Genomic DNA, 27,959 nt, shown 5'->3' on the forward strand with positions numbered 1-27,959 from the left:
CAGCACGAAATCTGGACTGCATTTATGTGGCCAAAAATCAAATTGCTATCACCACTGGATGAAAGAAGTAAAACTGGAGCTGGATTTTTAAAGTCACTCAAAAGTCACATTTATTTCAGGACAGTCTTGCCTGATTAAGCAGTTCAGGATTCTTGTGGTATTAAACAATAACAGCCATCGCTTGTAGAAAATTGGGTGAAATTTAGAGCTGATTAAACAGCTCTTAAGTAGTTTACTGTAGGACCCAGATGACTCCTGCAGCAGGACAGTGAGCTGTTAGAGCATCTCATCTGTCAGCTGTGTGAGCTGCTAGAAAAGGAGAGTGGATGTGAAAAAACTCTTTGAACTTTTAAAATTCAATTGCAATGCTGTGCACTGATCTTTTCAAAGCAGAAGCCAACGCACAAATTACACCGGCATTAATAAAAGCAGCAATTTTGTGAAGTTCTGAGCAAACACCTGTGCCAGTGGAGACGCCTGTGCATTCCTCCCATGCTACATGTCATTGAAAGAGAGGAATAATATCAAACATTTCATTCAGGAAAAACAGGAGAAGGAATGTGAGAATGGAAGCCAAATAATCTTCTGTACTAGAAACTGAGCCCAGCCTGGGAAGCAAAAGTACAAGCATAATGCTGAAGACTTGGACTTGTATCTAATTCTGAGCCTGACACTCAGGTGATCGGACCTGCTATTTCTAGCCAAGCTTAGACTAGTGCCTTCACTAGACTCTAAGAAATTCAGTTTGTCAGCTGTTACAGTGCTGCCATCCTTGGGAAAGGACCTCTCACCAGCTGAAAGCCGAAGGACACTGCACGGTGCCTGATGGAAGCTTGCGAGGGAGCCGAGCAGAGTATTAACAGCAGCAGCACGTTAATATGTACAACTAAGTGTCTGCCACTGGAAGGCATCAAAACTGTGACAGCATCCAGGGTCCACCAGCCTCCTGGTCAGGCAGAGCAAGCAGGCATATGACCACGGAACTGAAACTGGGAGAACCACAAAACTGAAACTGGCAGAAACAAAGTGCTAAACGCTTTACCGAGTGGTTAGCATGTGCACGTGCAAGGACATGAGCTTGTTAAAGGCAATACAGATTCCCAATCCTATGAAAACAGACAACAGGAGAGTCTATCAAAGAAACAAACGCTGCTGCTGCATACATTATATGAATTTTAGACTAATTTATTACCACCCAAGAGGAACGCATGAATCATAACGCGGACCCAAATGTAATCAATATCCATTTGCTTCTCTCTGCACATCTGCCAGTGGTGAGAGACTGATAATAGACACCTTCATCTCAACTCACAACGATGTTCTCAATTATTTTCCCTCCTCCTTCCATCCCTCACCCCGATATGCGTAGACTTTAGTCTGACACATAACAAAACACTGTAATTAACAATAATGCTATTTCAGGGTTGCCATCACTAAGTGAGTTATTAGGATACTTTATAGGAGAATAAACACATGCTTCTGATAAACTTAGTACAGTTTTTCATGTATCACCTTTGTATTGCTCTGAACATGGAAGAGAATGAACACCATTGTTTTGCCTCAACAGATCTCTTTTCCCTACAGCATTACCTCCCCATGGCAGTGTTCACTAAAGCAGTGTTGGTTGTGCCCTTTTCTCTGTTATAGTCAGTGTTTTGTCATGCACCTGTGGTCCCAGCCCACACACGACCCGGTATTGGCACCATATCTTAACTGCTCGACAGTCAGTCCAGGGTGTGAGTCATATTTAACAGGAACTAAACAGGCAAGGAGTTCAAAATGAAAACCCACGTGAGACCCAAATTTAATGAAATGGATTTCTATCCAATAAAATGAAAGTGTGACTACAGTGCACGCCGGCATCCCTATTATAGTTTTATCTACTTCGAGCAGCTAAGAGGAGCAATGGCAGCACAGGCTGAGTGTCCGTGAGCGACATGCACCTGAGCCCAGGCGCTTGATCACCTGCGGATGCTGAAGCCATGAAGCACACCCTCCCTGCCACCTGCATCTATGCCAGCCTGGTTCACCTGGCACGAGCTCCCTTCGCTTCGCTGGGCAGCACATCTTACAATTGCAGAATGGAGCCAATCAGGATAATCCCCCGTTGGGTAAGTATATTTACCCTCCGAGTTTACACCAAACACACAGAGACACCTTCTTCCACAAACAGCACTGAAGCCAATGCCAAAACCCAGGGGATATCCAGGTAGAAACAAAGGTGGGATTCTCACATACGCTGATTTTAGCACAGTGAAGCCAATCTTCCCACGTTCCCTCTGCACTCCAGAGCGTTGTCCTTCCTGGGAGTGATTCAGTGCAGCTAACCTAGCGACCAGGGAAGTTACACCCTGGCAGTGTTTCTCCCTCTCTTTGTTCATGAATGGTATGAAAATCACCAAAGCCAGGTTTTAAATGAAAGCCCCCTGACAATCAAACAGTTGCTGTTTCTCGCAGTAAACAGTACTGCTTGACAAAGGAGTTTTAAGAACACAGGAGAAAAAGGTGCATCTGATTTCACCTCGGTTTACCTGACAGTCGATACAGCGAATCCACTGCCTTAGTAATAGTTCTCCTTGGAAGGAAGGAGCAGAATTACTTGGGCCAAAATTTACACACAGTAAAAGACGTTTCATTAGAAAAATTTAATTAGGCCTTTTGCTCTTCTAGGGGAACACATGCTAAGTGAGATAAAGAATCTAAAGCTTTACACATGCAAAATATAATTATTAATTTTATAAATTAAAGGAAATATAAACTCTGCAAGTGCTACGCTGAACATCACCTACACAACTTAAAAAAAAACATGTGACTTTACTAATGCTTAAGCTGGTATGTACAAATACATACTAAAGGTGTTACATCCCTTATAGAAGGGCTGTGGCAATACAGAGCAATTCCCTGGTAAACGTTATCGTTAGCAGCAGCATTTTAACAGTTCATGTACAACAGCAGTGGCTGGTAGAACGTTTATATGATTTTTTTTTTTTTTGGTAATAATTTAGCTTCCCACCATAATGTAACTTCACAATTCACAGAAATACATAAGCAGCACAAACTGTTTTTTCACATGTTATTGTGTACTTCTGTTAAGTCTTAAATAATTACATATTATTTATGCCTATGTAAAAGAAAAACTATTACATACCTTTGATTGCAGGCGGGACTGACTTAGTTGTGCAGAAGGTACATATTTCTGAGAAAGGTCCCTCCCCAGCATCATTGACCGCCTGTATTCTGAACAAGTAACTAGTAGATTCTGTCAGCCTTTGTATCTTGTACGTATGACTTGGTCCTCTATAAATTGGAATAAACCTGGAAACAATAAAAATGAGAACGTGTAGTTAATCTGGAGCAGCATGACATTTCTGGCTATTACACATATCAGTGCAAGGTATCCATATGGTGAAAATTGGCACGATGTGCTTTGCAGCTGTTAAAGGCAAGTATAAAATGACACGTTATTAACACACTAACAATAATTAGTAGGTTAGGGAAAGCAGAATTTCATTGTCCCTTTTGCAACTAATACTTACCTTGCAAAATAATTACGTAAATTATCAGAAAATACATCTGTCAATGCATTTCCAGTTACCTAGTGATCAAAATGGATTCAACCTGTGTTCTGCTACAATACACCGCGTGTGTCGCTGGGTTAAAAGTCTGTTTAAAACAAGATTAACACCTTGAATCTTTTATTGCTTAAATTGGACTTTACTTGCACAGTAAGACCCAAAGACCACACCTTACACTCATCCATGCCATCATAAGCCAGAGTAACTCTATTTAAATCAGAACATACGGATTGCATAATGTATGTGTAATGTATTACAGACTGAAAACAGCCCAACGGCAGAGACAAACAGCTTCAGAGAGAATACATGGTGGTCTATGAGTGAAAAGGCAAAGGGGAAGCATGATAGCATGATTATAGCGAGGGGGATATGGAAAATGGAAAAAGATGCCAGCTTAGGAGCTCTGTGGGATGCCTGTCCTGACAGCTCTGCTCGCTGAGAAGAAGAAAAGGACATGACACTAAGGAAGTGTCTACACCATTCTATGATTCTATGATTCTATGAAGTCATTTCCAAAATACTTCCATTGACAAGACCAAACATCAGCACGCGCAAACTTGTCCAACACTGTAATGCAGAACAAAATCAGTGTCGCTCAATCAAAAAAAAAAAAAAAGAGAAAAAAAGTACAGGTTGCTAGAGAGAATTTCAATTTTCAATTGCTCTGCTCAGATAAATGTTTTTCCATACTAGTCAAATGCAAGCCAGCAATTTCTAACTGAGATCATGACCCCCCGGGTGCTGAGCAGAATAGGGATGAGGGTAAGTAAAGGGGAAGCACCCAGCACCTTGCATCAACCTGCTTAGCTTCCGCTGGGGAACGAGGTCTTTCTTGAAACAGTCCTGAATCTGGGGAAAATAAAATTCACCGCGTAGGATCACACAGTTTTTCTGATAATTTAGTATGCTTATTCAAACATCTCAGCCATTTCAGCGGATTTGAAATCACCAGGAAGCCAACAAAGAGATCTCGTTTTGACCTCCCTGTCGAGGTGCTTGCTTTATCCTGGGTAATAAGTCCTTTGGCTTTGCATGAGATACACAGTATAACCAATTTGAGCATTTCAAAGAAACTGGGTCTGTCATTAGCTCTCAGGGACAGAAATCAATTCATATTACATTATGATTGAAATCCACGGAAGTACAAACAGAGAGATCAAGAACCACCTTTAATAAAAAGAAACGTTCAGTTAATTTAAATTGCTGGAAATGTACTCTGAGGACTAATGTGACTTACTACCCCCACTGAGTTTCAGTGAGCCCCTTGCCTTGATTGGAAATCAAAGATCTACACCCACAAGTTTTTAAGAGAAGACTTCAGACTCAATTTCCAAAGAAGAAATTTTTTTTTTCAACCTTATGCTTACAGAGTTTTCAGGACTGCCTGCTATGCCACAGTTTTGAGGCTTATATAAGCAGCTATGGCACGTTTCAAAAGACTGCCACAGACCTGTTCTCATGGAATAAAACTTCTTGGGATTTGCTGTGTGGTGAACAAAGCACACGCACATATTTAGGACAGCAATAAGACTGAAGAGACAAGACTACCGTCTTTCTCTCGACTTCTTGTAGCTCAATCAGGCAGCTGGCTCAGAAACCGCTGCAGTACTCAAAGTAGTGCAGAAACTTGTCTCTGACACTATTCCAAGAACAACAGATAGAAAAAAAGATGCAGTGCAGTAATTTAGACTAATGATCTCTTTGTAATCATCCGTTGAGCTAAGTAAGCAAGGGAGGATAAATATGCCTTACCAGCTAACAGGTGATCACACCCACACCTCAGTTTGGGATTAAGGTACACTTGATAGGCATATTTATATGGTGAATACCAATGAATTAGTCCTCAAGTTACACCTACACGTTTTGAATATGACTAAGGTTTCATAACACTGAAAAAGTCATCTGGCAAAACGCTTGTGCTTCTCCCGCCATTTGGGAACTGGACTAATACTCCCATCTGGTTTCCATCTCCAGCCCTTTTCACTTCTCTATCTCAAAAAACATCTGTAATGAAAGTAAAAACCATTATGAAGAAGCTTGCATCCATGTTCAAAACACAAGACTGTAATGGAAGCACACTTAATCTTCTGAGATCCAACCATCTTTGAAGAAAGAGGGCTTCCAATTTTGGAAGAAGAAAGGCTGATTACTAAGTCAATCAAATTCAATTGCTTTCAGGCTTCACTATGAGAATAATGCTTTGTAATTGTCTTTCAATATGCAGATCATGATGTAAGAAACATAATGAAGATGAAACCTTTTAACTTCAAAATACTAGTGATTTTTTGATAATAAAGTAGTATTTTCCTCATGTCTGCAGTAGGTACTTCGTACTTCTCCAGAGTTGTTTAAGTTACTTTTAAAAATAATGTATTTGATGTAGATGGCTATAAACTTGGAGCAATATATCCTACAATCTCTTTTCAGTCTCACAGGCTTTCTGCAGAAAGACCGCGATGAACTTAAAGTTGAATCAATCAGTGTGGTTGCACATTGCTACTGTGATGTCTGTATACATTAAAAATTGTCTACGGTAAGACAATTTGTTCATATTACTGCAAGTTTATTTTTTAAATCTAAAGACTTAGATTTAAATCTATATCTAATTTAAAAAGCACATTTAAACGTGAGGTCTATATACTTCTGCCTTCTTGGCAAGCATGACATTGTCCATTGTGCTTTGTCCAGCCTTGTTGTACACATTTTTCTTAAGAACCAGCCAGCTTTGAGCTTGTCAGCAAGGACTTAATCTCTTACTCATTTAAAAGTTGACTTAATCTCCGTATAGAAAAGCTCCGAAGTTCTCCATCTCCCTCTCACCTTCCAGCCTCTACTCAGTTCAATGAGTTTTCCTTCTCAGATGCTTTGGGATGCCGTAAGCACGGTCACTAACAAAGCACAGCCACCAAAAAAATCATTCTGGCTTTTCAGGTTGGTAACTGAAATACATTGGGGGAGAACACATTTTCTTCTACATCCCACTTCACTTATCTAACAGAGCTTTACATAATCCAGAAGTTGAACGTGAGAAGTGTCAGTCTCCATAGGATAGCAACATGACTTGCACATCAAGCCATGGGAACTGGGAAGCTTGTAGAGGAGTCAAGCGCCTGGCCCAAGAAAGCCTCCTCCACCCCTCATCTCCACACAGCTAGGCTGGAAGTCAGGTTCAGGCACATGGCTGAACACGACTGAAACCCTGCAGCTTGTCAAACAGTCACTTCTCTTCCCTTTAATCAAAATGGATATGCTTTTAGCTGCAATATTGAAAAAGTTGGTTTAAACTTTAGCAAAATCATGCCCAAATAGTACTATGCTGATGTCTGTGGTGAAGGTCCCTTAGGAAGCGTGGCAGCTATGGCTGCCCCAACCTCCCTGAGCGGGCTGTTCCCATCCCCATGCTGCTCCTTCCGTACCAATATTTATTGGGCTGAGAGGGGAACTGGATTTGAGAACTGATAGAGGCTGAAGATCTCCATAAATTGGCAGTCTTATACTGGATTAGTTCCCTAGCTGGTCCAAAGTTATGTTAGGACAGTTGTATTGGTAAAACTGTGGGGATAGTACAGGGACACAAGTGGTTTGAACAAGCTAGAAGTGCTCCTGTTCCTATACAGCCACACATAGAAATATGTGTGTTTAACTTGGTTTCTTATTTCTTCATCACTCTCCCCTTCCAAAACAGACAAAACCAAAACACAAAACATGCTGAACTGTGTCTCAGCCAAGATATGTTCATTCTCCAGCCTCTACTCTACTTGCCTTCATGTGAAGCCCTAAAGTGTGCTACTAAACACCCAGAAATTTTCAATTCTAAGAGGTTTGCCCAGTTGAATTTAAAAGACAGTGGGCTGTAAGCCTTAAACCAGTACCCTGCCTTTGAAAAAAGACTACCTCTTCGGGTTAATGGCTTTCTCAATACAGTTGCATTATTTTTTTTCTAAAGTTTGCACCATCCGTAAGTCAATCTGCGCTATTCAAATGTAACAAGCTGCAGTGTTGCCTTTCCTCTCGAGTAAAGTATGAGCACAAACTGAAAAGAAAGCAACTTTCTCCAGGGATGGAGACACTCCCCAGAGGCTAATTCCCCCTCATCTCACTCAAACGATCCCAATTCTCCCATTCCCAGACATTCTCATGTCAGTCACGGATTATTCATTTACCTACACACAGTGGAGGAGAGAGAACACAATGTCCTCGAACAATTGTTCGGGAGATACCACTGCTGGTGGTTTTTCATCAGTACCTTTTTATTCTCAGTGAAGATCTTCTTGGAAATGTTTTACATGTTGCAGCTATTTTGTTTCCTCCACTTCAGTCACTTCCAGTCGAGCAGAGGAATACGAATGTACGCACTCTACGTCCACTCATTAGTTCTCAGCACATTTTTAACAGCAGGTTCCCTTTCAAACTCCTGGGTTTTGTTGATGTTTTAGTAACCTGTTTGTCTTTACAAGAATTTAATTTGAAAGAAAACCTACTATACAGCACTAAATAAGACAGCGATCTTCAGCCAAGTATGAAGGCTAAAACAGCCATGAGAATGATTTTGTTACTGCCTCCCAGAAATATCTGGTGATCTGCCACAGTTTTGGCTGGAGAGAAATCATTAATGCAGCACTGGTCTGACCTGGCCACCTGAGGCTTCATTTCAGCATACATGGGCAACTGCATAATTAGAAACTAAAGCACATGAATTTCATAAATCAACAGCTCTTAATATTATTATTGCAACATCCCTGTTATCTGCACAATTATAGCCCTCACTTATTTTTTTAGACTGTTCCTCTATTTTCTCCAAAGAATGTTATCAAACACTCACTGATTTATGTGATTTTCTTTCCCCACCAGCAGCTTCCTACACTACGAGGTGGCATCCTGGAAAGCAAAGCGTCCAAACAAAAACATTTAATTCATCCTGAGATGGAGAACATCCATTTTTTTGAAGCACTTGAGCAGAAAAAAAAAAAGCTGCCCAGCTCCTCTGATCCCTAGAGACCACAGTGCTCCAGTACACCCCCATCTCCAAGGATGCCAGCAAGGCCAGTGCTCCCTTCATCGTGCTCTGCATGTTGGAACGTGCCTCCATCCACATCACCCTCATGCCCAGCCAGAACAGATCGGAAGGTTTAACACCTCTTGGCTTTATGTTGAAGCTTGCTCCTGCTGATGCAAGAAAAAGCATCATTAATCTCAGCTAAACCTAACTGTCAGAAGTAGAATGGAATTAACTCACTAAGAGGGGAACGATGAGAACACCTTTTGGTGAGGGTCAAAACAGAGGTACCATTTGTTTTTTTCCAGCAAGGCTGTAGAGGAGCCCTGAAGCCAGGAGCTAAGCAGAAAGTACGATGAACTAATACTCTCAAAATGCACCAGCTTATCGTTCTCCAGTTATAAGCACCTTGAGATCTCTCTCTGAACCACATCTTAAGTACAGAGTGGGCTTTTATTCTGTTAAACTGGCAGAGATAAAGGAGTAAAGTTAAGGCACAATTTTTTCATTGCTGCTGTATTTTAAAACCTTCAGCTCAAAGAGGAAAGCTGGATATCTGTAGCATCCCCTATTCCCACATCCATCAGTGCTCCTGTAATCAGTACCAGGCTGACCCAATCTTTTCAGCGCTGCCAGGTGAACGTTAGCTTTGGGGCACCTTTCCAAGCCACTCTTTGGCATCGTCAGGTAGGTGCTGAGGGAAGGGAAACACCTGGGCAGGGGTTCCCAAAAGAAGACAGCACATCATGTTCAGAACTATTCACTGACCTGACAAGAAAAATAGCAGAAAAATAGCTTTCATTACAGTGACAATCTTTGGTCTGGATGTTGCTCTTATTTATGATCTACTGTCTGGACTATTCAGTTACACTTGCGAAGTCTGAAGTACCCGCAGATGTACACTGATCAAAATATAAGAGCAAATCGGTTCACTGTGTTTCTATGTAGTTAACTACTAAATTTCCCACCAAACCAGAAATTCTTTGAACATACTTATGGAAAAGCACCTAATTCTGCGTCTCACTAGATTCTTAATATCTGAAACATCTAATCTTAAACATTTAACGTGATTTTCTCACACCTCACTGTCTCAAAAGATGACGCACACACAGATAACTCGGATCTACCAAAAATTATTCCCATTTCTAGGAACAAAGCTGAAATGCATTAACAAGTTAAGGTTTTTACACTTGGAACAGTAGTTCCTCTTCTCTTTCATCTGCACAGCACTTACTGCAGAGCCCCAAGTATCTGATTAGAATGCTCTTAATATAAATATCATTACTGTTAATAGTAATACTCATCTACCTGATGCAACAATATGAAGATAGACTACTTGAAAGACTTTTCTGAATGTTAATTTTCTGTTTAGCCAGGCTAGCAGAGTAAATGGTAGCATGCCATATGTCTTGGTGCTAATTCTTAATTTCCTTTCATCATTGTTTTACCCAATAGGAAAATAATTTTTCCTGCAGGTTTTTGCAAGGATATGTTAATGTATCTAATTTTATATTTTAATAGAATTTCACAAACCAGTAGGCCTGATACATATCAGTAATTGCTGCTAAAATGGGTGTAAATTGTCTTGATCAAATCATGAGCGTAAACAGTTTTTTAATTAGACTGCCTGAAACGTGCAGTAACCAGTTAATGATTACACCAGTCAGACAGAGGCAGCACGTTTAGCAATTTATCTCTCTCTGTTTCTATTCCACCCCTCTTCACATTAATGCAGAGCAAACATACGTGTCGAGGCTCATGCCTATGACCGCTTCCTCACACACAGAGACTGTACTTGGCACTGTCTTTCTCCAAAGACCGCTGCTTAGACCAAACCATCAGATGTGTTATTCCTGGGAAACTGCTCTGGACACCGTGAGAGATTGTCTTCATTTTATTTTTGTGTTCTCTGCTCTTTGTTACGCTTCTTCAAGGAGTAAATAGGTCACAGAAACTGTGCTGGAAGGAAGAGAAAATAGTTTCTTCTGTTATACACAACTTCAGCGTGCTTGGGGAGCAAAGGCTTCCAGCACCACTGGACGAAGAAGACAGAAAGGTGGGAGAATCACTGGAAGAGCTAGCAGCTTCCTAAAACTGAACTCTCCTGCAGAAAAATTGAGCCATTTTTCTGAGAAAAATTGATGCCATCTGCATCTCTGCACTGGCTTTACTGTTTACTGTTCAAAGGATGTTTTAATTTTCCTTGGAAATCACCTCCTGACAGGTGCTTTTTTGTTCCTTTCACTTTGGAAAATATTGGCGCACATTTTTATAATATGATACTGTTATCTCTTTCTTATAGGCTTTCTACAAACAGTGAAATAGCTTACCAAGCAATTGAAATGACAGCGGTAATACCAGATGCATCATGAACATCTGGGTTGGCAGGCACTGAAATGGATGGGACTACACATCTCCTTTGGAAAATTGGAAAATCTTGCACGTCTTCCCTGCTCATATTCAAGCTCTAAAGGCTCTGCTCACAACCTACCAAACTGGAGCAAGGAAAGACAACCTGAACCACTGGAAGGCAACCGAGAGTCTACAGCTCAGATGTCCTCTGCTGCCTGCACAATGATAACAGGCACTCCTGGGACGGGGAACGTGAGGGGTGATGCCTCCTGAAACGAAACAGCCTTCAGGAATATTGTAGAAAGCCTGGAGTGTGGCAGTGCTCATCTTTCTGAAGGCATCAACCCACTGTCTGGTTAGGTGGCACAAAGGGCTGCGACAGCTCTCTGCCTACCAATCCACGTAGCAAACTGTTATCGTATTGTTACTGCTTTGCAAATCTTTCTGTTGCATTTTTGTATATGCTTTCAGGTAGATATGGCAGTTTTGTAAGAAAACATCACTGGGAAAAACATCTAGCCTGCTGAGGTTACTGGGTAAACTCCCAATTACTTAATGAGGCAGCATTATAAATTCATATAAATTAATGCATTGAGCCATTAGTCTTTTTGTTAAAGTAAAAGCAACCTCAAGGCGAGAGTGCAGAAACTGCTTTAGGGCAGCTGTACACAGGCAACAAACAACTATCTGAGAAAGAAACAGGTATGCTCTGGAAGAGTTCAGCCTATATTCAAGTTAAGGTAAAATTCTCCAAGCAGAAAGAAATCAATTCCAGGGATTATGTAATTTCGTTACAAACATTATTCCTTCCTTGGAATCATCAGAAGTTTCCAGGATTACGTTGATGTATGTCTATGGCCTTGGGACATTCATATCTTAACCAGGAAAACAGTGTGTGCACAATAACTGTGCCCAATTAATACTTACAGTCATTAGGCAAGTTGTATTTTGTGATTTTTAATTTACGTTGAAGAATTATATCTCCTTAAATAGCAAGCACGTATAATTTAGTGAAGTATTTTGAAATAGTTTAATCCCTACACAAATAATCTTTCTTATGCTATGAAGGGAAAACACTACTACTGTTTACCCAGTGATAGAGTCATAACTCATGTATTCAGTAAATAATCACAACAAAAGCAATTATAATTTAGAACACCAGTAAACATCACCTCTTACAATTCACTTACAAAAGCAGTCTTACTAAGAATTGTCAATGATCCTTCATTGACATTTTTAAAGAATATGTTTAAGTTGCTTCTAGACCAGCCTTACTAATGAATCTCCCTTAAAATATAATTATATATATATATTTGTATTTGGATTCTGTACACACACAAAAATCACAGAATTCATCTTAGCTGCAACACCTATTCATCTAAAGTAAACACAGGCAACTGATAAATGACCTACTAATAATGTACTTACTAATTCTCTTTTTCAGAGTATTGTAAGCATTTTAAGACACTAAGAGGTATAATTAGTTGTAGGAACAACTAAAAACTAATTACCAGTACAGGAATAAAAATCAAAGGCATTGATATAATTAGGTTCATTTGTTTCACTTGGAGAGGAAAAATCCGCAGTATTCTGGATGATTTTCTTCACATTACTAGAGTTAGGAAATGAAGTCATAACTGATAGTTTATTTAAAAAAGAAAGAAATTTTATAGTCCTCTTTATGTAAAGGTCAACTACTCTCAACTAACATTGCCATGTACTGGGCTTTCTAGAAACAGATTTTTCTTCATTTCCACTTAATGCTACACATAATTGAAAGGACAAGAGATGATAATTTGATCTTCTTAAATGTCACACACCGAAGAGTGAACGAGAGCTAAAGCAGGTACGTTTCTGATGCGCACACCTTTTCAAGCCCCTACATTAATTACTGTCAGGAGATTTCCAAGTATTTTGTTTCACAGGTCTTGCAATCAATGAAACACTTAGTCTCCTACAACTGGCCTGTTATACCTCATTACGGCATGGAAAAGTTAAAAACAAACCTTAATGACCAGGACACATTGAAGAGCACTGGCTGACTATTACTGCATAAAACCAGAGCTGAATCTTTACAAAAAGACCATTAAAGCTATCAGGGTCAGAATCCGACTTACCAACAATTTCCTTTTCTAAAAACAATTTGCTCATCTTTGTATTTCTGTTTATGAAAACGCTTCAATGGTATTTTAAAGCCAACTCCTATTTTAAACCTCATCGGTAAGTACGTTACAACACGCAAAGCACACGCTCGCATTCACTGAAGAAGGGAAATAAGGAGTTAAAGGATTTCAACATGAAGCTGTTAAAAGTAATTTCAGATGTCTCAGAGAAGACAGTAAAAATATCTTCTGAAAGAGTACGGATATGACAGAGGTCAATTCTGAGTTACCCATGTTTACACCACAGACTCTTTGCCTGTCAGGTGCTACCTCTTCTTTAAAAAGAGGAGACACCATAGAACTTTCCTACCCTTTCAAACCAAAAAAAGACTCCAAAACATCCTTCTAGATCATTTATTCAGTGTAATTTTTCACCAGAGACTAGCATTTAATTATTCCATCAGGTGTCCACAGTTTACCTGCATCAGTGTGCCACAGCACTGCACAATTAAAGAGCCTGGTGATGCTCAAAGAATCATGTTCCAAGATTTTTCACAAGCATACAGACGACTGAGTAACTCCTCAGTCACGATGAGGTTAATTTTATGGGAACGATCTAAGAGAGGACTCCTACCTCTGTAACTAACCGCTGTTTCTACTAATTCACATGTGGGCTGCCATTCTCTGTTCATTAAGAACGACAGCTCTCCTGAATGTACCAAACTCCGCCGCTGTATCCTTTCAGGAACATCTCTCATTGTGACCGGTGCACACAACGGGGAGCAAAAAGCGACGGTCAAATAGGGAACAAATAAACAGATTTTATTGCCGAGACCTGCCCGGTCCAACTGTTCTCGAACACAGCACCCGGCAGAGACAGCAGCGCACCCGTTCTACTCGCTATGCTCTATGCACGCTGGTGCGTGCTTCATGGGCTGGAGGGCTCAGGGCTACCCTCATTTCAGGTATTATCTGAGCTAATTGCTACAAACCCAACACCAAAGGAAGTCATTTCATGCAAGGGCTCAATTCAAGCAGCAGACAATCAGTGCAATGTAGATGAGTAGTTTTCTCTGCATCTCTGAGAGCTCACGTGGACTGTAAGCCATATTTAAAGCTAAGAAGACCTAGCAGAGTAACAAGTTCAAATTCCTCCTAATTAACAGCTCTTCAGAGACCATTTGCAGCGGGAAAAGTTTGTGCAAAAGCAAAGGATAATGCCAAAGCCTTGTGCAAAAGCAAAGGAGAAAAAGCTTTCCTTCTCTGCTGCCAGGTAACATAAGGTATTTTATTCTTATGAGGAAACCTATTATTTTCTCCAACATAAAAACAGGTTTAAAGCAATTTACAGTTCCTCACCACCCTACCTGCAGCGCTACATGAAAGCAAACAGAAGAAGTGTGCTAGATGTTTCTTTAGAGCTGTCTTGACCACACACTGCTGCAGGTGATGGGCTCCTGCCAAGCATCATTGCACTCTGGAGAAACTGCTTTTATCAGTCAGACTTTCAAATGGGCATTTATATTCATTGGATGGCCTCAGTATGAATCCAGGGAAGCACGTACCCTCTCTGCATCACTACAGTTGAGACACTGGGAGGTATTTAGGCATTATTCATGGTGAGTTTATTACTTACAATTAGAGCTTTTGGGCCAGATCTTCAGCTGGCATAAACTCAGCACAGCCCTACTTAAATTAAGGGAATCATGCTAATTTACATCAAATTATGATCTGTACTGAAGGTCTCTAAGGATTATCTACTTGATACATCAGTTATTTTACCTAATTAAACTAGTTGAAAATGTTTCTTAGTAAATTATGAGCCATCTAAGATATTTATTCATTGAAGAGCTCAGTCTGTCAGGCAATACTCATGTACTGTCTTTCTTCCTTTTTTTATTGAATATCTCTCAACTTTGGAGCTACATTATCAAATCTTCCCATACAAAGTTTGCATTGGGAAAATACTTTTTGCGGAGCGCTGACTGTTTAATGTTCATTTTTGTGTTTCTTGAACACCGAAAGCTCTCATGGCTTTGAAGAAAATTTTAGAGAAGTAAAACATGGCGAATGAGCCCTTCTGCATTCTTATGTCATAATTATTCCGCAGCTACCAAGCTGATGCCAAGTTAATATTTTCTAATGGTTCAAACTATTACAGCTGTAAAATCCTGACCATCACGTTGCCCAAAAAACCCTCGTTCTGCTCAGTTTTGCCTTTCCTAGACGTCCAATTTTGTAACCGTTTGTTTTATTAATACACACACCATGTTGGGGGCAACATCTTTGTTTTGTATATTGCAAAGAGTAAAGCACTATGACCATGAAACTTGGTATTAACTTTAACTGGCAGAGGGGCCAGGGTTTTGTGAAAAATTCGACAGTACAGCACTGATTTTGGTTGTTCTATAATAACTTTAACAGTTTTGTTACATAATTTGCTGGGTTAGACTACAAGCACAGAATCCCTTTTAAAACAATATTTTGTATATACTTGTAGGTATGAAGTAATGAGGAAAACAAAGTTTTTGTTACTGCGATTCATAACTGCAGTATGATGAACTAGAATTATTTTTCATTAAACAAAAGGAAAAGATTCATATCTCCTACCTTTTATTTCTGTCTTCCATCTGCAAGATGTAGACCATGTCGTCGGTAGTGTGAAGCTTGGAACTGCTTTCTCCCCATTTCAGCTTCAGGCTCTGAGGACCTGCTGCAGCACACTCTAACCGAGGAGGTAAGGGTGGTAACGGCCTGGTTTTTGCTTTAATAAAGTGGCTAAAAGGTCCAGCTCCAATTTCATTGACAGCCTGGATCCTGATCCTAGAACGAACAACAAAAAGGTAAATGTTAAAGTGCTTTCACGAGGTTCTTGGTATAGAAATGTCTCAAGAAACCTTCTGGACTTGACTGCTCCGTCACTAACACAGTGTCTGCTCCCAGCTACCAGTGCTGTGCTTTGGCAAATGAAAAGCTCTGTAAACATAACAAGTGTTATCATCCTGTTTATACTGCAAGAGCTGCAGTGAAAATACCAAGAAATGCAGTTAAGGCAGAGGCGGAGAGATTTGGGTAAGCAATGTCAGACCCTGGTAGCAGTCCCTTTAGCCACATGAACAAGGGACAGCAGCATGGACACGAGTGAAACCTGGGAAACATGAAGTGTGTAATTATGAATAAACAAGACGCAGAAGTTTGCTGTGGTTTTCTAACAAAGGTCATGAACTAATTCATGTGAAATCACCAAGTGAAAGCATTGGTGTAACTGCCATGGAACTCATCTCTGTTTCGGTAACTATCTCTGAAGACCAAAGAACAGCATCATTTCACTGTGTGCAGCATCTCACAAAGCACACTATTTAAGCATGAAGTTCTACTGGGAAGAGCTAACCAGGAAGGTTAAATCCACAAACCTTCTACATGTCTTATACAAACTGTGGAAATATTAACTATTAGTGAACTGTCTATTAGATCAAACAAAAGTTGGACTCAAGTCACTCTCACAAGATGCACAAAAGCTCCTGAGCCATATGAATCACAGTAGGGACATTTAGAAGAAGAGAAAAGCAGACCACCTACCTAGATTTAATTTGGAAATATTCTTAAGACTGATCCAGTCTTCTAAATTCTATTTCTTTCTTAACATAATGACTCAGCTGTGCTTTTGTCATTCTTACCTGTCTGCACCTTAGTTTAATAATTTGCACAGTGAGAATCTTACAGGAATAAGTGAAGAGTGGTAGTCTTTTACTATGGTAACGTCAACAGCGACATCATAACAAAAATATGAAATCTGCTTTTCGAAAGAGCTTTGAGGACTTGAGATAGGAGATTCTGTGTATATAGAAATATCAATATAGGCGAGCCTGAAAGGTTCCGGAAGTTTGTTAAATCAAAGTGAAAATAGAAAAAAGGATGGGCAAAGAAATTCGCTATTTTAACATAGTTCAGCCTAGTTTAGATAGCTGGACAGATGCCATTTATTTCGGAAACACTGTGCAGAGCAGCCTAGTATTTTCTCATGGGAAAAGGCTCTCTACAAGAAGCGTTGCTGCTTCTCAAAACTACCAGCCACCAAGAAGTCCGAAGTCCCTGGGGAAGGTGGTAAGGGGAGAAGGGTGAAGAGTAGAACCTGGTAAACCCTTATGGCTGCCTGCTTCAGAGAAAGCAGAATATAAATAGAACTGTCTTTGGTTGGCACAGCTACTTATTTTGGTTGAAGTATATAAAGTGATGTAAGTTCACATAAACAACATACAAAAAATTCTTTGCTTTGAACAACAAGTTTTCAGCTCTACCATTATAAAAAGGTTATGTAGAGTTACAGGGATAAGAGAAGACCCTCCAGAGAACAATATTCCCTATTAAAATAAACCCCAAACCATATTTTCTAAAATTTCAAGAACAAAAGACTTAAATGATTAATAAACATATTGCAAAATAATAGAGCCTTATCTACTGATTAGGCAGCTAAAGTAATTGTAGGCTGTAAGAACGAACTGTGTTTACACAGTCACGTGCAAATGTGTGCTTAAAGCTTTGCCTACTGACCTAGACATTAACAATGGTAAAGTATTGCCTGGCCCAGAGTTGCATTTTCCTTTTAACCTTCCTGGTAGTTTCAGGAAATTCATCCTGGTCATCTACAACACTATAAAACAGTGACTTCATCTTCTTCCTCCAAAACACTGTATGGAATGAAGAAAGATCTAGTGGGGGCTTCCTCTTCAAGTGCTGCACATAAGCATTTGATGTAAAAAGAACAAAAGGTTTTTCTAGCATCTTAAGAAGTGTAATTAATATAGGCATTGATCTTATTTCATATTTTGTTACTGGTTTGCTTCAGAAAAGTCATTACATCCATATTTAACGGTCTTTCCAGTTAAAAACAAACAAACAAAAACCCCAAAACAACCTACTAGAATTTTTACTGGATTCTGGCAAGATAACCATTAGCATATGCATATAAACAGTAATAGCTACATTAGAAAATGCTACTTTTTTGTAGATTGATTACAGCAACACACTCTAGAGTACACAGCCTTTTTTTGTTGTTGTTTATTTTGTATTATACAAAGTCCCAGCAACAACAAAGCCTCTCCTATCCTCACACATCATAACTTTAACTCATTTCCAAACTTGAAAATGCCAAGCTGTGATTGCAACGGATCTCTCTCAAATACCACATCACCTCTCTGCAGCAGCAGCTGACAGATGTCCTTTTTAGATACATGCATGAACATACATCTGCAAATTACTTGTCTTCCCTTTGCCAGGTATTTGCGCAAGGTAAAAATGCGTCGTCTCCTCTTCCCTCATCTGTTGCTGCTTTTATCTGCTGCACAGTGTTCTTGCTCCCACCTTCTGACACACACAAACACGCATTCCCCCCTGCCTCCCCGCTTCTGACTCTGGAGCGCAGCAAGACTGATGGAAAGGCTTAAGCCTTGAAATGGAGACAGGCATCTTTCCAGATGAGGATACTGGGAAAGCAAGAATTTATTTAGTTGCCTCTAACATGGCTGGATGTCACTAGCCTTTTTCCACTGATTACACTATCAAAAAACCCCTTTGTAAATTGCCACCATCATTCCCAGGTCCTGACCTGTGTCAGACACGAACAAATGACAGGTTTTGGTTTCCTGTGCACGTGGCAGTGTAAGCCAGACCCAGCTCTCACCTCCCTCTGACCCACAGCAGCGTCTCCTCAATGGCTATCAGGCCTTGAAAATGTCCACAGGGAAAGGAAGAAGGAAAGGGAGAAAGGGGGATCACCTGGAGGAGGGAAGAGCACACAGCAGAACACCTTGCACCATAACATCTTCACTCCAGACCAGGTGCTTTCTCATGTCCCTGCCCCAGCCTGGGACGTTCTGAGCTCCTCCAGCTGGGTGGCACAGCCATACTGGGCAAGACAACTTCCACAATTAAGTGGGAACCAGTTACTGTTTACAGAACTGATACTGGGAAAAAAAAACATCAATTTCTGCTGAACATCTTTTTTTTTTGTGTAAAAGTAGTATATAAACATGTAGAAATATTTGCAGTAAAACCCACTTCCTGAATTCTTTTCAACTTTTTCACTAATGATTTCAAAGTTAAAATACCTCAAACGCTGTCTTGGAAAGGTGGTTTTAAAATCTGACAATCACAATTTGAAAGTAAGTTTTTTGAAAATGTAAAGCTATATTTAGGGATAGTATCTAATTCTGCAGACCTTGGACCAATAACATTAGTATTCATGTTTTCCCACTGCATCATTTCAACATTTAGAAAAAAATAAACCAGACTAGACAAATTTAGAAACCATTAAAAGATCTTTAACAGACTATTCTATCTTACAAGATTCTTGACCCAGGAAAATAAACACATTAAACAGGATGCTATTTTCAGTTTGGTCACAAAATCCTTTGTATGGTATTCCGACAAACTGAAAAATCACTTTTGAATTAATCTGAGAGTCTGACATGAGAAGATTTTGATTCACTAGTTCCCATAAGCACAATGCCATCAGTTGCAATACACGCTCCTGTGGAAACCTGTGCGAGTCAAAACGGCACAAACTTCAAAGGGAGGAGAAGAAACATGCTCCACCATCACCATCATCAGCCTGAACGCAACGGGTAGCAATCACACACGGCCTCCAGAACAAGCCAGTCCCACAGAGCCCCACTTAGATTACACTCTTGGGGCTGGAGCAAGACTTAATTTTTACACTTTGAAGCACAAATTTTGTTTTATAACCCACTTAAGCACTGCTAACTTGATGATCCACGTGCATTCTTCTCTCTTCCATCTTGGAAGATCTTCTCCTTGACACAGTTTAGAAACTTAAAACGTCTACAGTTTTTAGTCCTAAACTAAATTAAAATCAAGCGTTGCTATTAAAATTAAAAAAGACTACTATGTATTTCCGTAAACTATGCAACTTCAGAGGAAAATAAGCATTTTTAAATATCAGAAGTTGTTTTGCAGTGAAGCATCACAACAGCACAGTACAATTAACTACGGAGAGCGTTGAGCAAAGCTTGGGAACAGCGTGTAACAGAAAATTGGTATTTCTATTACTGTTGAATACTTATTTATTGCAGAATATTTATTAACGCACTTCTAGTTACATTCGTTCACAGAAAACCAGTCCGAGTATTATCACCCTATAACAAGAGCTTCCAGAGCTTCATGGCTATGTCAATAAAATGGAAAGACCACAGAACTGTCAGACATATTTCTGCAGCTGCTCACCAGCGATGATGTTTACACAGTGCTTTTTGCAACAGGAGTGCTGGTTTGCATCTGACATCGGACAAGTCCTCTTGAAACAGCCCTGTGCTCGTCATCTGCTGCATAGGAGAGGCATGCCCCAGTTCCTCCTGCCTTGAATGTATTTTGGGATGCAAATCCTTCCAGTGGAGTGCTGGCGAGGTTTGCTACTTAGGCATAGAAACCATCAAACTTGTCAGCTTTAAGCCCACCTCTGCAAAGAGCCTGGAGTTTGCTCGGTGTTTACTGGAGCTCATGTATGGCCATTCCCACACAGAAGCTGGAAGCAGCAGAGCAACACCAAACCTAAGCTAACAATTCCAACGGGGTGGACACATGCAGGCACACTGTTAGAATCACAGTGCTATTCAAAACAATGTTCCTTTCAATTTTGGACTTGATGGATTCATAATAACCCAGATTTGCTTTCAATTTTGGGTTCCCAGAAACAAAAACATCGACAGTGTAATTCCAATGCAACTGAAATATGTAAGCCCTTTGCTGATTTACTTCCAATTCTGCTGAAACTTTGGCAAGAGAGTTCAGAGTCTCAAATCCAGTAGTGTTTGGCTTGTTTAGTCTAGGAAAAACAAGGCCTGGAAGAAAACATGCTCACTGCTTTGAAACACAGCGGGGAATAAACACTTGAGAGACAGAAGAGCTAGCTGAGTTAAACAAAGTTGACATGAAAAGAAAAGCCATTGGTGAATAAATTTAGAGAATAAGATCCACGATGTTCTGAAACACTCTTCTGATTAGAACAGGGAGGGCAAAAACCCCACCACATTTTAGCATACAGCTTGAAAAACCTGTTTCTTACGGATACATTTATCAGGGCACAGACGTTCCCTGATGAAAGGACAGGTGTCAAGATAGGCTTGAAGATGAAATATCAATGAAAAAGTTAATGACTGATAGCAAAACCACTTTGACATGTCTATTTCTACGAGCAGAAAAACACTTGAAACTATAGATGAGGTGCTTTTGCAACTCAACTGCAGTCACTTGTCTTTCCTGACAGGCATGAGATGCAAGATCTGGGGATTTCTTTTTTATTAAAGGAAAGAGCTTTCATATATTATTACTTCTCATTAGTCATCCACTGGTTTGTGCTCTTCATAGTCTTTTTTTTTTTTGGTAGGAACTTAGTCTCACAACAATATTTAGAACAGTTGCAGATAATGCTTGCACTTTAGCCTTTTCATTCGGATTTGAGACTAGCAGACTCCTTGACTAAAAATACATAATTTAACATGGTACTTTTTACAAAATAGCAAAATAAGAAAGCAAAAATAAAAAAATCCAGTATGATCTCAGGGTAACACCACTTTTCATGGCAGCAGGAGTAAAAGCTTCACAGACAAAAATGCAGCATGATTATAAAGAAGAGTAACGTCCTGCCCATCCTTCTGTTCCCTAAATTCATTTTCCGGGCTTTGAAGACAAGGACATTTCCTTAAAGGAAGCTGTAGACAGCCAAGAACCAGCTAAAAACAAGACTGAAGGAAGACTTCAGTGAAGAATTTAGACAGTCCATTCTGGCTGTCTGGATTGTGTTGCTCAAAGCTCTCATTTTGCTTCAGCTGTTTTGACTCTTGATTGAACATATGAGGAGAAACCAGCGAGTACAAGAGTGCCCAAAGATCATGCAGTTCCACAGCTGGGTAGCCAGTCAGTAGACAAACTCTTCAACTTCTTATTAGTTTTATTAGGTTTTTGATTAGTCTTCGATCAGTTGGGTTCTCTGACCTGGCTTAGAGTGAGATCACACAGGCATCAGTGTTGATGCAAGGCAGAGAGTGAGAAACATGGGAGAACATGGAGATGGAGGGAGGTCAGAAGAATGACAACAGCAACCTGAATTGGCTCAAATCATTGTGCAGTGTTTGTAAATACTGGCCTAAGCTAGTTCAAGGTATGCCTGCCAGAAGAGGTGGTCCTATCCTTCCCTACCCCTTCCTTTCTCTCTGCCCGTTTATAAGGTTAAAAAATACAATTAGTTTTCAAGTAAAGAGGGGACCACAAAAGGAGGGAAGAAGAGGCTTCCTTTGACAGCAATGCTAGCTTAAATTGATCACAAAACTAGCATCTTCAATAAACAGTAGAAGACAAGAAAAAGCTTATTCTTCGTTACTGCCTTTGCCAAAAAGGATCACAGTGTCACAAGGCACGGCAGACAACAATAATGTAGTCACGTTTCCTGGATTTGCATGAGTGATCTGGAACTGAGAGCTTCTGAATCACCAAATTCCTATTTTGCCTTCTTTTTGCAGATGGTCAGAGGGATTTTTTTTTTTTAATAAATCTACATTTTAATTTTCTACATGGCTTTAAAACCTAGATATTCTAAGCAAAGATCAGGAACCACTGTATTAGGCACTGTAAGCAATATATGTCCCTTGCTTTTAATAACTTCTAGTACACGTATTTGTATACTTGCTAGAAGTTATCTTTTTTCAGTATATGATAAAAATTGAGAAATAAACTTTTCATTTGAACTCTAAAAGACCTGTATATTATGACCCTGAAAACAAAGAAAAAAAGAAAAATGTTACAGTAGGTCTGTGCCATGTCTAATTTTACAACTGTGCAATTAGATTTCAGTTTTTCTTAGAACAGTACTTAAAATAGAATTTCTTTTGTCACATCTTTGACTGTATTGCTGTTCATTGCCTGCATGGAACTGTATCTTTTTTTTTAATTAGCAATTAGGGAGAACACATATAAACCTGAACATTGAAATAACAATAAAATTTCCGCAATGTCACTTAGAAATTTATAAATGGAATCAATATAAAGAAATAGGTTTTAAACTCAGATTATCTTGTACTTAATTTCCATATGCTAGAAATAAAAAAAATAGCTGTAGCTGTACAAATACAAGTTCATTGTGTGCAAATTGCTATTCCCTCACAGGGATCAATACAGTTAATAATATAAACCCCTGGAATAGTACTGCTAAGCTTCTGAAAAAACATGAGATGTCACACTCTAATTTCAGTTATTTCCCATTTTTAAAATTTAATTCTTTATCAGCATAACCTTACCTTAGCAGAGCAGCTTAAAAAGAAGGAGAGATCAGAGATAATGGAAGGAGAGGAGAAAGGGGAAAAAGGCAAGAGGGGGAAACAGTATTTGAATATGAAATACAACAATTCATTCTATAAAGGAATTACCACAGGTTTCTATGCTCCCTAGCTGTCGTCCTTCTTTTTTTGTTTGTTTGATTTGATTTGTTTGGTTGTTTTTTACCCATGCTACATGCCATAAGTACTTCCCATGTAAACTCAAGCTGTCTGATCTCATCCCAAGTGCTCTGCACCACACCAAAAATGTACTCACCGGTACGAGGTTTCTGGAAGCAAATCATTGATAACGTAACTTGTAACATTTCCTACTGGAATGCTGATGTCACCCAGGTCAATGTTGTATGACGTAATCTCAGCTCCATTATTGCATGGTTCTTCCCAGTTCAGTACAAGGCACACAGAGGGTGAGAGCTGACAGGCATCCACGTGCTCATCCTCCAGCACGGAGAGGGTAGAGACTGCATCAGGCACAGACGCGGGGATTCTGCAGGTTACCAGGTCACTGCAGGGTCCAGCTCCTGCCTGGTTAATAGCCTGTGTGTCAAAAAAAAAAAAAAAAAGGCTCCTCGTGTTCACAGGATAAATGTTCTCTTTCACATGTCTATGGAGTTCATAATAACGCCCTGTGCAGCCTGGAGCCGTTGCATGGATTCTTCAGAGAATATACACCACTGGGTTATTTTCTATAGCATGATTCATACCTTCTGCCTATACTAGAGCAATTAACATCTTCCTTTGTTACTCAGGGGTATCTCTCAGATGAACTGGAGAAGACTTCTCTTTTCCCTAATAGCTATTTCACCAAACTCAACCGTAACTTTTCTATCAGCAGCAAATTTTGTTTAGTAAGGGAAAAAGTCAGTCATCATGCTGTCAGTGACAGGTGACATCACACTGTTCAGCAAATTGGCTGCCTGGAATTGTTGAGCTGTCCTGTATAAAAACCTCAGCATACTGCAGAGTGCAACATCAGATGCTTTATGCAAGCAGAGTACCCCTGGGCATAAGAGGCATTTGGCTCGCCGAGAGCTCCACCGGTTCCTAACTCAGAGAACGAACAGCTAATTTCATGCTAAAAAGTTTCTGATATAAGAACACAGGAACTCAGCATGGCAATAGGTCTATGACTCAGATTTCCCCAGAAGTCACAGATCACTAGTAAACCACCACCAAAGTACATAGCTCAATACTTTTCACAAGAGAGGAGAGCCACCAACTATGAAGCTTCTCATCTTGACGTATAGATCCAGGATCAGGCTTTTGTCCAGTTGGGTCTTGAAAAGCTCCAAGGATGGAGATTGCACAGTCCCTCTGGACCACTGTTACCACCCTTAATTGCCCACACAGGGATAACTTATTCTTTGTATTGCATCTGAACATCTCTTTTTCAATCTCTGCTTGTAGCAAAACTGGACACAGCATTCCAAGTTCTCATGAACGGCACTTAACAGGCAATACCATCTTCCCTTCCTCTGCTAGCTGGGTTCCCCCTGATACAGCCCAGCATGCTGTATCAGGGGGAACCCAGCTAGCAGAGGAAGGTAAGATGGTATTCAGATATGCAGAGACCTTACGATAGCATATCATGGTATAGGCTGAGCTACAGGAGACCCAGAAGGTACAGACCTTCAAAAGCAGCTTTTGACACTGTCCAGCATTGTCCACCATCCACATTTACTTTGCATTTGGAAAAGTGAGCCCAGAGTTTCCCAAAAGATTACAATTAATTACAAAACCTGGGTTTACAACGTTGCCAGTAGGACTGTGATGGCAAGGAAAGGACACGTCAAACCATGGCTTGATTTCTATCTATGCTTAACTGTAGTGAATAACTTATTTCTGCTATGCATAATACAAACACAAAACCATGTTCTGCTTTTCCAGGAGGCGTTTTGTTCAATTGAAGAAACAGATAATCAAGTTAGATTTGTCAGCCTTTAAAAAGCCCTTCAAAGCCAATCCTGCTCCAGGGACAGCTTCTATTTAGTGAAGCGCTCCTAGAGCCGTTAAAAGTGAGCTTTGCTTCATCCTCTGCCAATGATGCTATTCGTCTTGCCTCTAAACCAGTGTTTGGCAATCTGTATCTTGCTCCAAGCAATTTATTTTTAGTGGTGCTTTTAACTGCTTTATTGGAGACTCTCATAACTATAACTGAAGGGAATTTCATTCTTCTTTGCTTCCTAGATACTTCCTCCCCCCACCCAATGACACGATATTTCCCTTTGCAGAAGTCACAATTGTTTTCAGGAATATTTATTACAGAAAAAAAGTTGAGCAACAGTAAAGACAAATGGTGTGCACTGCAGCTATATATGCCCGATTCCTCAATTCTCTCTTTTTACTGAGTTACCGCAGATTGAGACAGCAATCCTGTGTGTCTACTAGAGTGCATTGAGGAATCTTTATTTTTAAAAAGTAAGATTTTTTTTCTGTTAAAGCTGCTAACAGATAAGAAAAACAGCTATTATTTTTAAAAAAATAAAAAGGACAAAAAGACTAACATTTCTGAAACTATTTAACTTTCCTCCTTTGTCTGCTATACATACTTCAGGTTTGTTTTGTTTTGGTTTTTTTTTTTGGTAATTGTTTAAATGTTCCATTGTATCTTATAACAAATTCTTCCCCATATAACACACAGATCAGATCCAGAGGATGAAGCCCTCTAGAAAGTAACGCACAGGTCACTGATGGACTTCAGTAAAACGCCTTAGTGCTGTTGTGCATTTCATTTTAACTTCTGCCTATGGATTAAATTATATTGGCTGTGTTAAAAACCAATTAGATTTGCACAATATTTTTGTGGCAGGTAATTTAAAATGAATGCCCCCTCGAAATCAAAGATGCTCTACAGCTGGCTGTTTCCATTTTTAACATTAAAAAAATCTCTTTGGGCTCCTCGCTGCTCCCCGCAGAAGTGGTCTCACGGCCTCCTCCCCGCCCAGCGGAGGCTGAATGCTTTCCCTCTTGCACAAGCAAGAGGCACCTTCTGGCTCACACTTCCAAGCTCTTTTAATTCCCCTCCCCCAAGAGTGCCAGTGCAAGGTATATGGCCAGCTATGACCAAGTCAGAAAATACAGCCAAGTGCACTCAGATGTGTGGGGCCAAAGCTGCTGGACAGCTACTCAAAAGCTACTTCATAAAAAAAATAATTGAAAAAAAGAAAATTTCAATGTCCTGTTTAAAAAAAAATTATAAGAAGGGAACTCTTGACAGAGAAGAATGTTGTCTTTGATCAAAGAAGTGACCCTGGGTGGTCCACACGTTGCCAGCTGGGTGGGTGCATGAACTTTTGGTTAGATTTACTGGTGGTAGTCTGTCCTCACATACAAATAAATGTTATGGAAGAGTATCTTGGGCAATAATATTTTTACTTTACTCCCACTTACTTTACTTTCCATTTATTTTTCAGTGGGCATGAAGGAGAAAAAGTGCTGTATTTTTATTTTCATATGTAATATATATAAGAAATATATTTTAACTGTTACTTTTTACAGAAAATAATACGAGAGAAAGATCAAAGAAAAAGAAATTATCTAGAGACTCTGTATGAGATCCAATCTTACAAATCTAAGAGACAAAATGGTAAAGGTGAGGACTCACTTTCTGGCAGCTACCATCTCCTATATACATAGGAAACTACTCAGCTGGTTTGCTTTATTTGATAAACGAAACAGATACTGGAGTTTGTTATTTAAGCTAGAGGAATCTTTAACATCCAGTCAGGAGGCAGATGTTGCTTACATCTCAATACCAAGAAAAAATTATTATTTTTTTTTAATTTTCTAAAACATTACTGCTTTGTTTTAATATCAGAGGGCAAGGTGGCTGTTAAAAGCATCATTCACCAAAAATAAAACACATGACACACGAGAGCAATTTCTAGAGCTAAAAGTTGCACCAACTGCCTTGTTTATCATTTTGAATTGTGCAGAATCTAAACTGTTCAGTTATATAGCAACAGTCTACATTATTTAAAAGAAACGTACATTCCTTCTGACTTACAGAGCACATAACTTCATATTGGCTAACAATAAAAATAAAAACACAGTAGAAGGAAACTCTGTTTACATCTTAGATTGCGAGGCATGCAAAATCTTTTAACTTCCATACCTGTAGCCTACAGCAGTAATGTGCTGCCGCTGACAATTCATTTATTTCAAAACAGGTATCTGTGCCATTATACACAAGTTGTAGAGATTCCTCATCTTTTCCCCACTCTAATCTGTATTCAGAGATGTCAGCACCAGAACATTCAGGACTCTGCAACACAAATATTTATGTGGTTCAATTCAGAAAAGAGCATTTCAGATCTCTGCGTTTCATTGGGTAAAGAATAAAGTACATGGGGAAAAAAAAACCAACAACCCGTATTTTTAAATTAATACACCATTACTGCTGCAAATGAAGATGTACTGAATTAGTGTTCCCTAATAGGCTACTGAAACAGGCCAATTCTGCACAAAAATTACCTGATAGAAATTCAGAGAAACGAGAAAGCGTATGCAGCTACTTTGCTTTACATCAGGACACTCAGGAATAAATTGTCTCTCCACTGGCTTGGCTGAGGCACAACACAAAAAAGCA

At 39.7% G+C, this 27,959-nt stretch overlaps 1 protein-coding gene across 1 annotated transcript in view; it reads right to left on the reverse strand.

Moving 5' to 3' along the window:
• Positions 1-27,959, reverse strand: part of FNDC3B (fibronectin type III domain containing 3B) — a 159,261-nt gene that overhangs the window by 7,170 nt on the left and 124,132 nt on the right. The window contains exons 20-23 of the mRNA XM_009989966.2: positions 27,486-27,635; positions 23,628-23,908; positions 15,636-15,848; positions 3,149-3,315 (exon numbers count right to left, since the gene is read on the reverse strand). Of these exons, the coding sequence (XP_009988268.2) occupies positions 3,149-3,315; positions 15,636-15,848; positions 23,628-23,908; positions 27,486-27,635 (811 nt within the window). The remainder of the gene's footprint in view (positions 1-3,148; positions 3,316-15,635; positions 15,849-23,627; positions 23,909-27,485; positions 27,636-27,959) is intronic.

The sequence above is a fragment of the Tauraco erythrolophus genome, chromosome 11 (genome assembly GCF_009769465.1).
Source record: "Tauraco erythrolophus isolate bTauEry1 chromosome 11, bTauEry1.pri, whole genome shotgun sequence".
Classification (NCBI taxonomy): domain Eukaryota; kingdom Metazoa; phylum Chordata; class Aves; order Musophagiformes; family Musophagidae; genus Tauraco; species Tauraco erythrolophus.